The 15,610-nt window shown below is 60.1% G+C and overlaps 2 protein-coding genes and 1 non-coding gene across 3 annotated transcripts; 2 read left to right on the forward strand and 1 right to left on the reverse strand.

Moving 5' to 3' along the window:
• Window positions 1-369: 369 nt before the first annotated feature.
• Window positions 370-726, forward strand: BESB_065300 (uncharacterized protein; the record flags this gene model as incomplete). The annotated part of the gene is made up of 1 exon (XM_029364924.1): window positions 370-726. The coding sequence occupies one exon, from the start codon at window positions 370-372 to the stop codon at window positions 724-726; it is 357 nt and encodes a 118-aa protein (XP_029218507.1).
• Window positions 727-4,877: 4,151 nt separating this feature from the next.
• On the forward strand, window positions 4,878-4,949 carry BESB_069880. The gene has a single exon. It is a non-coding gene; the product is annotated as a tRNA-Pro (tRNA).
• A 1,396-nt stretch (window positions 4,950-6,345) lies between these two features.
• BESB_065310 (TBC domain-containing protein) lies at window positions 6,346-15,085 on the reverse strand (the record flags this gene model as incomplete). Its single annotated transcript, XM_029364925.1, has 8 exons — window positions 6,346-6,433; window positions 6,795-10,084; window positions 10,273-10,399; window positions 10,708-10,851; window positions 11,321-11,411; window positions 11,728-11,874; window positions 12,472-13,190; window positions 13,533-15,085. The coding sequence occupies 8 exons, from the start codon at window positions 15,083-15,085 to the stop codon at window positions 6,346-6,348; spliced, it is 6,159 nt and encodes a 2,052-aa protein (XP_029218508.1).
• Between the last annotated feature and the right edge of the window lie 525 nt (window positions 15,086-15,610).

Genomic DNA, 15,610 nt, shown 5'->3' on the forward strand with positions numbered 1-15,610 from the left:
GGCGGTGAGGAGGCCGGCCCCGCAGCGCCAGCCGACTTGACCCGCCACCGGCAGTCGAGCGGTGTCTTTGTCTAATGTCCCTGCTAAGCTTGTGATCAGCTGTCACAGCTCCGAGATCTTGTTGTTTTTACCTCATGTGCTAGCAGCTGAGGTTGGCAACTGCAGAAGGTAATTTCCAACTCTGTTTATCACGCCAACCATTTACTTTCCCGGAAGCGCGTGGCAGAACGCATTGGCGGCCATGCGCCGAGGAGAAGAGAGCATCTGCCAGTATAAAAACGCTAGGAGCACAGGCTCCCCTTTGTCTGGCTGAATTCGCCTTCTTCACATTGATGTCTCTTTAATGACCTGTTAGATTCGCAGCTCGGCATGGCGGACGCGCAGTCCAAGAATGGCGTGCCAGCTGTCCCGCTTGTGAATGAGACCCGACGAGATCGTAGACACTCGCTTCCAGTGCTGGCGAGGCCATCCGAAGATTGTGTGCTGGCGCGTTCTTCGAGAGGAGATATTCGGCTGCTTGTTCACCATGCTGCAAGTCCTGGGGACCGTTCGCCTTCAAATACGTCCTGCTCGCTTGACGAGCAAGGCTCTTTTCTTCTCCCGTCTGTGGCGACAGAGGCAGAGAGCCGCTGCAGATTGATTAAGCAAATGAGTGGAACGCTTGCGTTCACACTTGTCGCTGCCTTCGCGCTCCTGACTGCGATTTTCGTCCTTGCTGGCAGGTGAGGCGAACCAACTCCTGATTCAGCGATATTTTGCACTCTCACCGTTCGTCTCCTCCTCTAACTGAGTTTGCCGTCGGTCATGCTGTGCCTGTCATGTGTTTCCGATGGTGTTGTGTCATTGATCAGGGCACACTGGCGGCATTCCATCCTTCCGACGCATTGCCTTCTGGAGCTCCATGCAGCCATAGTCTTGCTTTTCTTGATAATCGGACCAGCCGCGGCACTTTTATGGAATCTGTGCACGGACGATGGAGCAATACCCTGTAAGGAGGCACGGTTTTTCACACCTGAGAGTCAGAGTATCTCCTTACTCTAGGGAGCGAAACCAGCAAACGCCGTCTCGCAGGAAACGACGACAGCTGAATATTGCAAAACGGAGCTCAGTACTGCGTACAGGAGAGCACAGGAAAGATGTATAGCCGGCGGTAGTGAAGGGCTGTGCTTCTGTTGCTCGGCCGGTTCAGCAGTCATACTTACCGTGATGTATTTTCCTGCAGTGTCGTCGAAAGGGCAAGTACGCGTCACGTCGACCGTCATCGCCTTCTTTGAGATTTCAGCGGCCCTAGCACTAATTTTCGTCGTGGTTCATATCCAGTACCTGCCGCCCCTCTCATCATTCAAAATGACTGCGGTAAAGCGTGTTGAGCGCCCTATCGCCTCCAAGGCTGCGTTCCGTCAGCCGGCATCTTTCGTCTCGCTTGTCCCGCCCCACTTTCGACGAGCGCAACGGGCCGACAAGGGGGCGGCGGTTGAAATGAAATGGGGAGCAACACCATACGCCGGAGGAACAGCTAGCGAAGACGTATTGGGACTAGAATCTTACTTCAGTCCTTCGGAAGTGCCTGTTGTGGCGAACATTCAAACTGGCTCTAATGATGATAAGCAAGAATGGAGCAGACGCAACAACCCAGAGCTCTCCGCGCTCATGCAACGCCTGCTTCAGCTTTACAGAGCGCAGTTTCGCAGACAACGTCTCTCCTCATCTCCACGGAAGCGAGGCACACGGAAAGAATTGATCGCCTCTCTCTCACATCCGCTCTGGAAATATGCTGCCAGCGCGTCGCCAGGAAAGGGCGGGAGTCCGCCAGAGGCAAACCCAGAGACGACCGAATCTGTTGTCTCCGGCAGTTTATGGCATCCGGGGGACGGTATCTCTTTCTCCGAAGCGGCACGAACATACAATGACACCCGTCGCTCTGCTGCCTTCGCTCACAACACACGCGTCGTTAGTGGGTCACCTGGAATGGAGCAGAATAGTGTAGAAGACTCGGCCTCCATTTCCACCGCGGAAGCCTCGTCACCTATGCGTGCCAGCGCGGATCCTATCCATCCGGCAACAGGGCTAGACCACATATTGGAAGTGTCCCGAGACGCGGCCTCAAGAAGCTGGCTGCTGGCCCTACGGACAATCACATTCATCGGGACTGTTAGCTGCGTAGTGTTCCTTATTACTTCCGGGATGCTAACCACGATAAACAGATCGCTACAGTCAGCAGCGGCAGAGTAAGCCTTGTCAACTAACAGAGTCAAAGCCTGCGTAATAAACACACGCCAGCACAGCAGGTAGTCGTCGGGGAAGGGCTCCAGCCCGGTGGTGGGCCGATGTCATAGTTGCTGCCGTCCTATGGATCACGAGGAAGTAGCCAAGCTACACACTCCCTATTTTGCTGCGATCGAAAGATACGACCGCCGTGAAGGTGCGGACGTGATTACAATCGATGAAAAATGCGTTGAATACACGAATCAGAGATTAGCGGGCATGTCCATACTTTTAACCGTTTTGGCAGCCGAACCAGCTTCATAAGTGGTGTTCAGACCCTATGTTCTATGTGCCGCAGGCAGTTTCTGACGTGCTCATATCTAGCAGCGCTCGCTGGGTTTCTCGCCGCCGTCCTTTCTCTGCTTGACCTCGCCAGAGAACCGGGGCCTATGCATCGTGACTACAAGGTGAGTAGTGAGGCACCCCGCCGAAAAGCCTGCATGAATCGGCATAGGCGATTGGTGCTCTCTCGCATGGAGAAGTGGCTGTTTTGTCCCCTTTCATCACAGGGCCTTGCGTCGAACTCCAGAGATGCTGGCTTCACCCAGTGCCAGGGGGGGTTTGAGAATCTATAGCATCGAGAAGAGTCTGCTATAGACTCTTGTTAATCTAGCCCGTGAGACCGCAGCCGACTGTTGATGGCATGCGACTGATTCCGGAGCGCATGTTGAATATACGCGAAGTCCTCAGTAGAACACACCTGTCGCCTTTCATTGTCTTCTCGAAGCGGCTACCCCTAGGCGAGATCGCGCCAGCAGTGCTGGCCACTTACCTTATCGTCGACGGGGTAACGAATATAATTATTGCGTGGACAGACGAACAGGTATGTGAAATCCACACTAGACGTAGCGCGCGCACACCATGCAGCTGCTGACTGTGTCACGCCACAAAAACGTGCCGTCACACAGTGTGCCTTGTTGCCTACGCATTCATTCCGAGCTAAGGGAACCAACTCCGCTGCATAATAGGCGGGCAAAGGTGAATTGAAAGGTCTATGGGATGACGCGGTTTATGGTTCCGACAATATTTCCCTGGTCGATTTCTCTCATTTCGGCCGGCGTGCAAGCTAGAGTACTGCGTGGTTGCGTGTAAAGAGGAGGTCGACTCCCGAGTGTGCGAGCGCCCAGGCAGCGCACCAGGCAATGCAGAAAGGGGAGAGCTAAAGCTGGTCCTCTACACACGAAAGCCTCCGTCGCGCCTCGCCTCGAATGTATGCCGCCTCTGAGGAGCTTGAATCAGTGTGCACTGTGTGGCATGGTGGTGCACCGTCAGGCAACGGGAAAAGGTGAGCAAGAAGAACGGATAGCGGCCCCCGCGATTGGGCAAGCGCTGGGTTCTGGAGATTCATGACATCTCCGGAATCCGTATCCATACGAGAGACAACATGAACAGTCCAAGAATTCTCAACTCTCACTGATACCGGAGGTAATTGTACATGCAGTGCATTTATTGAGATGTATTTCTGGGTTTAACACCACACAACGGCGTTTTCGCAGCGAGCACAGCGCTTTATTCTCAACCATCAAAAACCAGTATGGCTGGAAGGGTTTCTATGGGAACTATATAGGAGGGGCATCAAAAACGATAATCAAGAGAGACTTCCGTAATCTCTCGAGGCAGCTGGCATGGGGGGAGGCACTGCTTCGCCGGAAGGCAAGTTGCTTCTATTAGGCGCCAGTCCGTGTCACACGCTCCGCCGTGGCGCAGTGCGTCTTGTGCTTCGATCTCTTCAACAAATGCTTATTCATGTTTTAACGTCGGTAACGGGTGGGGACGCGCGGTGGGAGATGAGGACTATTGTTAACCGAGACCACAGAAAGCATCCACGGTACGCAGAGTCAACCAGGTTGGCCACCCTTGAATTTCAGGCGCAAATGCCAACTGGTCATCTTTGGAATCACATTCGACTATGAACCGCATCCCGTTCACACTCAGGAAATGTTTTATTCGGTCTTGCTCGCCGCCGGATAATGGAGACGCGACAAGTACGCCTTCCGTCACGGTTGCCACACGAGCATACTAAGCCACAGCTTGCGGCCTAATGGTGGCATAAACCCTTACAAACTTCTTCGTTGGCTTTAATTCATACAGATCATACGGGACTACTTCAAAGATGATGTAGCTTGGCATTCTTGCTTCGGTTGCCAGAGAAAGATACGACGTGACCGGCAGTGCTGTAACGTGTGAAGCAACAGAGTAACAGGTCTCACCTGGATTGCATTTCGAGACAACGATACACTTGGCGCTTTTCCCGGTCGCCACCTTTTGGCGCTGAGCAGAGATGGACGCAGTTACATATGTGTAGCACACTCCTCCGGTAGAGCACGGAGGGCACGGTGAAAAGCGGACGCGCGAGTGAGCACATCATTATTTCGGGCGCTACCAAGACTACGCGCTGGACGACAGAGGAATGTGCAGTAATGGCCTCTTTGCAAGCAGGGCTGTTCCGGGAATTGAACCCGAAACTTCTCGCACCCTAAGCGATAATCATACGAGTAGACTCAGCAGCCGCGGCGTCCACAGGATGAGCCCGTAGGCCCACGAAGGCGACGCGAGCCGAAACCTTAAAAGACTTGCTTAATCGCCTTTGCATCAATCGAAGAGGCACACGTGGCTGTTTAGTCTAGTGGTATGATTCTCGCTTAGGGTGCGAGAGGTCCCGGGTTCAATTCCCGGAACAGCCCGCTTGTATTCTGCGAATATACCGGCAGCTCCGTACCCACATTGCAAAACTGAATGCCAGCGCGGATCCAGGAGTTGCATCCTTGTGGGGCTGCTTGCTGTAGCCTTTTTGATCCTTGCTTCTGTGTATCGATCTTGATTCCTCTTCAGCTGTGTACCAATTTGCGCTCTGAAAGGTGCTCAGCGTCTAGCGGCTTACCCGCATGAATAACTAAAAAGATGCCCCCTTGAGTTCGTGGTTTGAAGCGTTATGTATCTTCGCGTAGCTCCCATGCACATCGACAGCACGCAATGAAACCGCTATCGAACACGGAAGACATCTCGAATATCTTCCAAACTAGCGCGGGGCGTCAACAGCCACGGGGAAGACGGCTGAGTGGGCCCGCGAAACCTTTTGGTGAACCCACGACTGTAACGGAGACTACGTACCTCGAAAGCGCTTCACACTGCACGAAGAGCCGGTAACTGTGGCGGCTCTCTTGTGAGGCGCTTCCACGCTACTCGCGTTTGTCTCGAGTTGTGGACTGCGAGGGCGGGAGAGGGGGGGGGGGGGGGGGGGACGAGGGGAAGCGCTCGCAGAGCACCAGTTTTCCTCAAGCGTATAGACATGTCGCCCTGTGGGAGTCCCAGTTCTTTAGGACCAAATAGATTGGCGCACGCAGACGCATTTTCGCATTTTGCATCACGACTTCGGTCGTTGGAAACTATCTCATGTGGCGGCGCGAGGCGCAGAAGGGCGCCGCCGGCCCTCTGAATCCACAAAACACCGAGTCACCTGTGCGGGGAAGCGGAGACGACCCCTGGACGGCAAATCTCAACACGTGATGTAAAAAGCAGCTCACTGCCTCTCCATGTTGGAGTACGCGCGGGGCCTCCAAGCTGGGGGGCGGACACGCCCCTTCGCGAGCAGACCCCCCCGGCGGCCACAGATCCTACGTCGAGATCACCGGAAACGCTTCAGCGGGTCGCTCTCGCTTCGTTCTCTCAGGAGCGCCTCCAGGCTCATACGAGCTATGTGCTGACTAGAGCCTGCCCTTTGTGACTCGTTTCTCCAAGGTCGTTCGCGGAAAGCCTCCGCAACGACCCGCCCACATCGAAATCGGAGCATGTAAACATGCACATGTCTAACGGGAATTTACTGCGCGTAAACGCGCCTCCATGGGGGACCGGATGCCTCCCCACCACCCAGATACCGGGAAATGAGACAGGGCGGCCCAGAGCCCCACGGAGAGAACTGTCAAACGTGAGACGTCAAGTTCCGGCCTGCGACCGAGTCCGCGGGAGTTTCCTGTGGCATTCGCTTCGGTCGAGGTCGAATTTGCTCCCTGCGCCTCCAGTCTCCGTGCGTGCGAACTCAGAGGCGTCCCTCCTCCGTCCCTAGAGAGACGAGGCGGCCGACTAAGCTGAAGACTCGTCTCTCACTGCAACCGCGCCGCGCGTCCTGGCGGAGAGGAAGGGAGAGGAAGAAATGCTGCGTAGAGGCCCCCTGAAAAAACACGAGAAGCAGAGGAACGCAACCGCGAAGATCGCAAGCATGCGCGGCGTAAAAGCAGTCCGCCTGCGGCCCGCTCATACGCGGTGAGGTCGCTGCATCCTTTAGGGAGATTCGACAGCAGCGCGGGTTTTCCTGCGATGATGCATTTCCCCTTCGCTGCTTCTTAGCAAGCACGGGAGCCACACACTGCAGACAGGCGACGGAGGACGTCCACATTTTCAGCGGAGGCAACAAGCTGCGGGAAAGAAGATCGGGCTGACGAATTCAGAAACACCGCTCTGTTCTTTGCTTTCTTTCCTCAGCGTAAGAATCCCCGCGAAAACCAAGCGGCTCCTGAGTCACCCCCCCTCACCTGTCCACTGAGAGAAAGCCGGTCAACACTCCCGCCAGCCCCTCCGCTCCGCCCTGCTCCGCCCCCGTCTGACCGCGCGGCGCCCGTCTGGAGCCCAGAGGCGTCCCCTCGGCCCCAGGCGACCTCGCGGTCGTCAGGGCCCTGTCGCTGGAGGGCCCTCCACCCGTGGCAAGCTCAGAGCTCCGCGCCACCACGCAGCTGGCTTTCGCTCTCAACTCCAGCGATGTCTCTTTTTGCGGGAACGCAAAGAGAGACGCGGACCATGCCGTCGCCCCCAGAGGAGACGCCTCGACGAGCCGCATGGCGACGGCTGCTTCGCGCTCCGCTCCTGTAAGACGCTCACAAGGGAAGAAGCCTTCGGCCTCGCTCTCGCTGAAGCGATCTTCTTCCGGCTGCACTTCTGCGCGATCTCTTCTTCCCACGCTCCTCCGGAGCTCGTTCTGTCGCGCCGACCCCGGCCGCGGCATCATTCTGTCCAACGCGTCCGCAGCTCCTTCGTCTCGCTCCCTCTCCCCACCGTCCAGAAGTTCTTCGATGCTCGACGCTTTTCCGTGCTGCTCGCCGGGGTGTCCCGTATCTCGCACAACTTCCCACCGTCTCCCTAAGGCAGTTGCATCTCTCTCGGCGGCGCTGTTGCCTGGACTCGACACTCCAGACACGGTCGCACGGACGGAGACCGTCTTCCGGAGGCGCTTCGCGGCAGCCGTGGCTGCCACACGCGGCTCGCGAAGCCATGCAGATGTGTTCTGATCTGTTGCCCCCGCTGAAGCATCCCAACCCCCCACAGACTCCTCAGCATCGCCCGCAGCAAGCCACGCCAGGCCTGCAGCCGCCGGAGAAACGCACCTTCCTCCCACGAGTGCGCTGGGCGACATGCAGCTTCTCTTCTCCGCTCGTCTCCGTCGACGCGAACCATCGTCGCCCTGAAGGCCTCGCGCGGAAAGTGTCTCCGCGCCCCACGGGCCCACTTCACAGTGTCTCCGCGAGCTTCCGCCGCACGAAGCATGTTCCAGTCCCCGCCACGGCACAAGCGCGCAGGCGGCTCCCTCTCGACTGCAAATCTCTCCACGCGCGCGGTCATCTGCGATTCTCCTCCGGGCCTCCTGCGAATGCCCTAGCGTTTCGCGGGCTTCGCTTCCGCCCTGCACAAGACCAGGGCCGTGGCACTGTCTCCTCTGTCTCGCGGCGGGCCTCCCGACACATAGCGGTTCAGCCGCGGGAAGCGGCGCAGCCAGACGGACGTTTTCTTCTTCCGAGCAGACAAGAGCGCAGCTGACGCCCGACCTCCGCGGCTGCCATGAAGGCGAAGCAGGAGGCGAGCGCGCATGCTTCGCCGCAGCCGCGTTCTGTAGGACGCGCGCCGGGGGTGACGCGAGGAGGGACTCCCCACCGCAGTCAGAGCCCGACAAGCTGCGGCGCCGGGAGCCATCGGGGCCGGACGGTGAGTGGGGGCCCTGACGCCCCCGCCCCGGAAGACACGGGGCAGCAGCAGGAAGAGAGGGCCCCCCGCTGAACACAGAGGAGAGGGGGGAAGGCAACCGAGAGCAAGGCGGACACGAGGGCGTCGCAGACTGCGGCGGAAGAAGAGAGGAGGAAATAAGCCGAGAAGAAGGAAACGACGACGAGGGTAGCGAAGGCGACACGCTGCCTGCTCGCCGATCCGCCCTCGTGCGCGGCGACGCCAGCAGTGAGAGGGCGTCGCAGCCAGCTGCAGCAAACGTCTTCCTATCGGCATACGCGCCCGCGTTTGCACCATCCTGCGGCAACGCGAGCGAGGCGACGCAATCCCCCTTTTCTGCCTCGCAGCGGCGAGCTGGAGCCTGCCCCGGCGACGAACCGCGAGAGGGGGCACGCCCGCGGCTCGCCCTCCCCCGGCCTCTCGCCTGCCTATCCAGGTCCTGCCGCAGGTGGCTGTGTAGCTGAGATGAGGAGGCGAGAGAGAAACTCTTGCGCTTATCTTCATCGCGGCAGGAGAGAAGATCCTCCTCGTCTGCCTCGCGCTTCTCGGCGTCGCCCGCGAGCGCGGAGTCCAGCGGAGACGGCGACGTGTGAGGGGCGAACGCCGAGGAAAGGCCGCGACCGGAGCCTGCCAAGGAACTCGCATGCAACCCCCGCGCAGCCCGAGAGCAGAGCACAGCGGCGCTGCCGGATGCGTCGGCTAGCTGTAGAGGCGGCGACCTCGGGAAGAGACGAGGCAGAAAGGAAGACGACACGGCCGCGCTGACCCCGGCGGACACCCCCCCGGCCTGCCCCAGACCAGCCGCAGAGGAGAGTCTCGGGGACATGGTGGCGGGAAAATCGTGTTGCCGCGCTTGGCCGTTCTCAGCCGCGGCAGAGGAGCTTCGTTTTTCTCCCTGCCTCGCGCGGCGAAGGCCGGGCGGCGAGTCGCTATCCCGGCGCGGAGGCTGCCCCCCCACCACGCGCTCGCCTGCGTCCGCGTCTGGCGCGTGTTCCGCTTTTCTGCTCGCTGCCCTCTCTCTGCCAGTGCCTCTCAGCCCCACGGGGGAAGGCGTGCGACACTGAGCCGCGTGAGGGGCACTGTGCACCTCCACACTGCTCCCAGACACGCGGGGGGCATCCCCCTTCCCTCCCTGAGTCCCCGGTCCGTGACCAGAATGCTTCTTCCTCCTTGAAGAACGCAGAACTTGCATTTCCTCTTCTCGCTGACTGTCTGCCTCTCTCCGCCGCCCCGAACTCGAGTGCTGCCGTCCCCCGGCTGCCCGCGGACTCCGCCCGCCACGCTCCTCCCCCGCAGCCTCCTCCTCTTCGTCCGTCTCCGTGCTCCGTCTATAACCCGACACCCCACGGGCGTGCCCGCGTCGGCCCGGCGAGGGCAGCTCGTCCCAGGAGGAGAACGACGACGGCGCCTTGCTTCGGCTCTGTCTGTGCGGCTCCTGAATCTCCGGCTCGTCCTCCTCCTCTCCCTCCTCTCCGCTCTGCTCTCTCTCTTGCTCGCGCCTTGCCGGCGGGCGCTCGGCCCGCCGTTTCTCTCTCGCGTCGGCTCGAAGCGAAAGCTCGGTCTGAGGCCGCCGCTGCGAATCGTCTGTTGCCCCCCCGTGGATTCCGCCGCGCGTGTCCGGGCGCGGCGGCCGGGCGCGCTCGTCGCCGTCCTCGTCGTCTTCGTCGCCCGTCAGCGTCCCCACTAGCGGATTGCTGTGATCCGAGTCGCCCTCCGGCACCGCGGCCGCCGCGGCCGCTGCAGCCGCGCCCGCGGCGCGGGCCTGCGCCTCCGCCGCTTCCTCCTCCTCCGCCTCCCGCAGCAGCACCGCCAGGTCTGCAGTGAGAAGATCCTGAAGAACGCATACAAATGCCCAGGCGGATAGCCTGTAGGGGAGGCGGATATGGAAGAGCCCAACGGACGGCGGTAGGCAGGCGACAAGACAAAAGAGAGACACTCTGTGCCTACAACGTGCAGCTCAGGCCCACACGCGACGCGTTAAAAGGCGTTTTTTTTGCGCGGTTGCGAATGTGGGCCTACCGTGAGAAGAAGCTCCGGCAGCTGCACTTTGGCCGCCTGTTTCACCAGCATCTTGCCAACTTTGAAGTCGTCGCATCCTCCGCCGCTGCTTTTCAGCGACTTGAGGAACTTGATCACCTCCTCGAATCTGCGGGAGTCGAGCGCACCAGACAAGAAGCGAAACGGAGCATGGAACCGCAGCTGTCCGACACGCATAAGTAAATTTAGGCGCGAAAAACGGGGGCCAAAACCAGGCAGCAAGACCACCCTTCCCCTCTCACCCCCCCTCTCTTCTGCGAGAAGGCCGCGTGATCGAGACGCTAAAGTGACACCTGAAATCAATTGGAGTACAAAGGCCATTGCAACAAACCAACTATTTTGAATAATGGTGTATATCAGCTGGCTAAATGTCAGTCAGAATGAGGCCGTCGCCACCCACGCCGCCACACTCCGCACCTTAAGTGAATGATGAATCGCGTGAGGACCTTGAGCAGCGCGACCGCCAACTCGAGGAGCCCGTGGAGACCCTCGCCCAGAAGAAAGTCCCACAGGACGCAGACGCTTCGCAGCGGGAGCGACGTCACAAAGAGCGTCAAGAACCTGGCGCACCACAGAAAATACGAAAACCCGCTGACAAAGTCGAGCAAACTCACAGGCCTACTGCGAAGGATAACAGGCGCATCTCAACGCACAACCAGCTCACGCTTCCGCAAGCCTGCGTGCTCACGCAGACGTCTTCAACAGTAAGGCCCCGCAGTGCTGTACAAGTCCATTACCATTCTAACCCCGAAACAACAACTGCGTCTCTTCATAGAGGCAAGCGCATGCGCGTACATGTGTAAAGAGAACTACGAACCGACGGTGACTGCAGACGCCGTTTTCGAGGGCGATTTGTTTCCATCCCGTACAGCGGCACATACACCGAGCCGCATTCTGCGCCAATCCCTTGACAGGCTCGCCGAAAGCCGCGGGGCGAGACTCGATCGAGAGAGTCCACGTATTCTCGCCTTTTCTCTACAGCATGAGCTGCACGCCAGATAATACCTCTTTGGTGCACACGCGAGCTTACCACTGGTGTAGATACACCGCAGGCAAGACGCCCTCGTCCAGGAAGTGCTGCCGAAGCTCGGGAAGCTGCTGAGCGGCCAGCGTGTCGAAGACTGCGAAGAAGAAGGAAAAGAGAAAAGACTACAATTTGGGATAAAAGATGGCGCGCAGAGAGCGACGCGAACAGAGCGATACAATGTCGTCGCGGCGCTCCGCTCGATCCGGGGCCCTTTCTCTCTCTAAGGCTCAACTTTCCCTTTAGCGAACCTCCCACCCCTCGTTTCTTGCCTCGCTTTGCTTCTGGTTGGATAAGCGTGCATATTCCCTCTCGCCATTCCCCCGCGCCTGCGCCCTTATCTTCTACAGGCTCGTCGCTTCCCGCTCGCGTCGCCGCCCCCCCCCCTTTCCCCCGCCCATCGTTTTCTTCACCTTTCATGTACTTCCTGAGCAGCGGAAACTTCTCTTGGAAGAAGCCTTTTAGTCTGTAGCGCTGCATGAGGGCTCGGAAGACGCAGAAGGCGTCAAACTCTTCAAACGAAGAGACTAGCAGCAGCAGACCCGCGATGAAGTTCATCCCTGCCGACATCAGCCACGCAGGAAAAATGCAGATACCGCAATCTAGAAAACACAGACAGCCCTCTATCCACCAGACGCGAGACGAGAGGCTCGCAGGCCCACAATTCCTCCCCCGCCGCCATGCTCTCACGCTGCGCGGTCCAACCTTAAGACGCTCGGCCCTCCCGCATCGATGGAGGGGGTTCAGCCACGCAAAGGATACGCTCCATCCCCATCTTTCCCCCCCCCCCCCCCCCCCCCGCCCCGACTGGAGGACACCAAACTCGCTGCCTACGACATCCACGCCTTTGCCTGAACTCGTGCTCCAGAAGACAGAAACGTGATCATAGGTGAGCTCTCACACGGCCACAAACAAGTCTATGCAAACGAACGCGCATCAACACCTCTCGTCTGTGAGGAGATAGGACCCCAGCCAGACGCCAGGCACAGCTCAGCCGTCTGCAGCACACTGCAGGAAGAAGTATAAATATATCTATGTATTTGCAGTGTGTTCTTGGGTGGGAGTGCAAGCACGTTGCGATCTTTCGGCTTCACATTGAGAACGTGTGAGTGTCTCCCTCCCCGCGGACCCCGGGGCCCGGCGCTCCTGGCGCGTACCCTGGCAGTACCCGACTTCGGGGTGTATGTTTGCGAAGGCATTTAGCGTCCGACAGAGCAGCGCCTGGGCGTCTTTATCGAAGACCTCGACGTCAGGGAAAGTACGCGGGACGTCAATCATGATCAGGCCAAAGAAGCTGGAGCGGCGCTCCGCCTCGCGTTCGTAGACTCTTCGGCAGTCTCCCCCGGAGCCGCAGCAGCCCCAGTCTTCGCCTGCCTGCCCCTTGGGGTCTCGCTCCTCTCCAAGCGTTGCTCGGCGCCGTCCCTTCCCCTCCGCCGCAGGCACCTCCGCGCCCCATGAGTCCAGCGCGCCCCTGCCGCCGCGCAGATCGCTCGCGTGCTCGCTCTCCGCTTCCTCGCGGCAGCCTCCTCCTCTGCTGGGCGACTGGGCCTGCGGAGAGGAGGCGTCGCAGCCTTCCTCTCGCCCGCCCTCTCGGTGCGTCTCCGGTCGCGCCCCGCCCCCCCCGGAGCCCTCGGCGTTCTGCCGCTGCGAGCCCGAAAAGCGCCTCGCCAGCGCCGAGCCCACGCCGCCGGCCGCCGGCGAGGAGACACACGAGATCAGCGGCGGAGACTGCGGGTGGAAGCTCGCGCCCGCGGAGCCAGCACAGTCTCGGTCCCCCGAGAACGATAGCGAGGAATAGGAGCATGAGCAACGCCGCTCTGGCGGCGGCAGGCAGACGGCCTTCCACGCGTTCCATCTGTGTGAAGGAGGCACCCCCCTGAAGACAACGGACAAAAAACACGCAACACGGAACTGACTGAAAGCCATACCAGGGCCGCCGCCGCAAAAGATACCACAGACGATGCAAACGGAGGACCGCGGGGCGGAGCGATGCGTTGAGCCTCATCCGAACCTCACATGCGGGCGGACGCCCATCGTCGCGTGTATTCTTGCTACTAACTTACAAAAATTGGGAGATATAGACATGCATATGTAAAATGTGCGTGTTTGTGGGGTGTAAGCAATGCCAGAGTATTGTCCGCAAACCAGGGCAGGCGGACTTGACGATATCTCGCGGAGACGTGTGTGCGGCCGGAAACCAAACCGGCGGCGCGCGTACCTCCTCAGGCGTCGGAAGAAGGTGTGGCGGTGCATCTGCATGAAGTGGACGAGGTTTCGATCTTCCATGCTTTGCCATTTTCGCTCCCCGCGCTCTCCACTCGCGGAATTTTTGACTCCAAAGAGTTGCTGCAGCAGCGCTTTGCGACGCGCGGCACGGGCCTCCGCGGGGGCGACAGGGTCTGCGTCGTGGGCCTCCTCCTGGTCCGCCGTCTCGCGACTGGCTCTCGGCTGCGCCGCGCGGCGATCGTGCGGAGACACCTGGGGACTGGGGGGCCGTCGGGCCCGCGCGGGACCGGGGACGCCCCGCATCTCCTCAGCAGGCGAGGCGCCGGAAGCAGCGCCGGAAGGGGCATCGCTTGGGCGCTGAAGCGCTGAGAAGGAGAAACTGGAGAAGAGGCCAGCCGCAGTTGAGGTCTGGGGAGACTGGAGAAGCTCCTGTTGCTGGCGGCGGTTGTTTTGCCGCTGCTGAAGAAGCGATTCACTCGGAGCAGGGACAGACCCCGCCGACAAAGGCGACGACCGCCGGCTGCTTCCTCCGCCGCCCCCCCCTCGCGGCGGCGGCCTCTCCTCGCGCGAAAGCGCTTCCCGCGGCTCGGCCGGCTTGTGGGGGGCCGTGTCCGCGTCTCTCCCTCGCTGAAGCTCCTCACTGGGGACTGTCTTCCTGTACATGGACAGGGTTCGCCCACCACAGTAGACATGTGGAGGCGGCGGCTCCGGGCCGGTCTTCTTGGGGGCGAGGCCGCCTTCTTCCAGCGGGTGCCGATGGAGGCTCGAGGCGAGCTGCCCCCCGCTGTCGCCGCTGCCAAGTCGCGCGTCCCCGCTTCCCCGCCGCGGAGAGGAGTATCCTTGAAGCGACTCTCTGTCGCCCGCCCCTGGAGAGACAGAACGCGAGGCTGCGTGGCCCGGCCGGTGTGAAGACCCGCGACGAGCCGGCGAAACCGTACGACTTCGGGGCGCCCCGCCACGCTCACTCGGCACGCCGTATGCGGTCACTGCCGAAGGGACGCCCCCCGCCCCACCGCACTTGTCTTCTGGGATGGAAACGGGTTCATTTTGCTCCGCGCGTGAGGCTGTGTCTCCGGCGGGCGAGAGTCCACGTCGAGACGACTGCGACCCACACGGCGGTGTCAGAAAAGGGGGATTCCGCGAGCTGTCTGAGAGGCCCTCCGAAACGCCGTGGGACCACAAGGTGGAAGCCGAAGCCAAGCGCTGTGGTGTACGTACACCTGACTCTGCTCCTGCTCCGTCAGACATTGACGCATAAGGCACTGTGGAGGACCAAGCTGCCGCGCACCCGTCGTTGCCGATTCGCGGCTGGTCCCCCGCGTCTGCATTCGCGGCGCCACCCCAGACTTCGTCGAGCTCACGCCACTGTTGTTGAGCGGCTGAGCCTACGGGGTGCAGCTCTTCTGCGTCTGCGGCGGGAGCGGCCGGGGCACCTGCCCGGTCCGAAGCCTCTTGCAGCGGGACTGCCTCATCCTTTGGGCTGCTGCTCGTCCCCCCCAGAGCTGGAAGAGAAATGAGGGAGCTACCTCCCCATAGGAAACTCATTCTGACGAAAAACGTCGAGGACGGCGACGGGAGTGGTCGACGGTTGCACGTGGCGCATGACGTCTCGCCGACGCGGCCCTACACCTCACGCGACCCGCCCCCCTCCTCCGACCCTCATCTGGAGGACTTTCAGCCTTTTGTCAGGCGAACCCGCAAAGTAGCATGTGAAAAAAAGTACGGAATGCAAGCGGGAAGGCGGAGCGGTAACAGAAAACCGGCAAGCTGCCACACACCGTCAGAACATGCAAGCATGAGACCCTGCAGAGGCGGCAATCGCCAGAAAAAAGGCGTCCTCACCCTGTTTGCTGAATTCAAAAAAACACTCAGACTGTCCGAGGCCGTGCTCGGTGACAAACACAGGAGGCTGAAAGGAAATGTGTGGCAGCATCCACGCGGAGACGACGCGCTTTTGTAAAAGAGCCGCTAGGGCTTGTTACCCCTGGCTATCGGCGTAGAAAAGCATCGATAACGGAAGAGGACCAGGTGAAAGAGTTGCAAAAACTCAGTTTTCTGCAGGGGATTCAA

This window comes from Besnoitia besnoiti, chromosome VI (assembly GCF_002563875.1).
Source record: "Besnoitia besnoiti strain Bb-Ger1 chromosome VI, whole genome shotgun sequence".
Taxonomy (NCBI): Eukaryota; Apicomplexa; class Conoidasida; order Eucoccidiorida; family Sarcocystidae; genus Besnoitia; species Besnoitia besnoiti.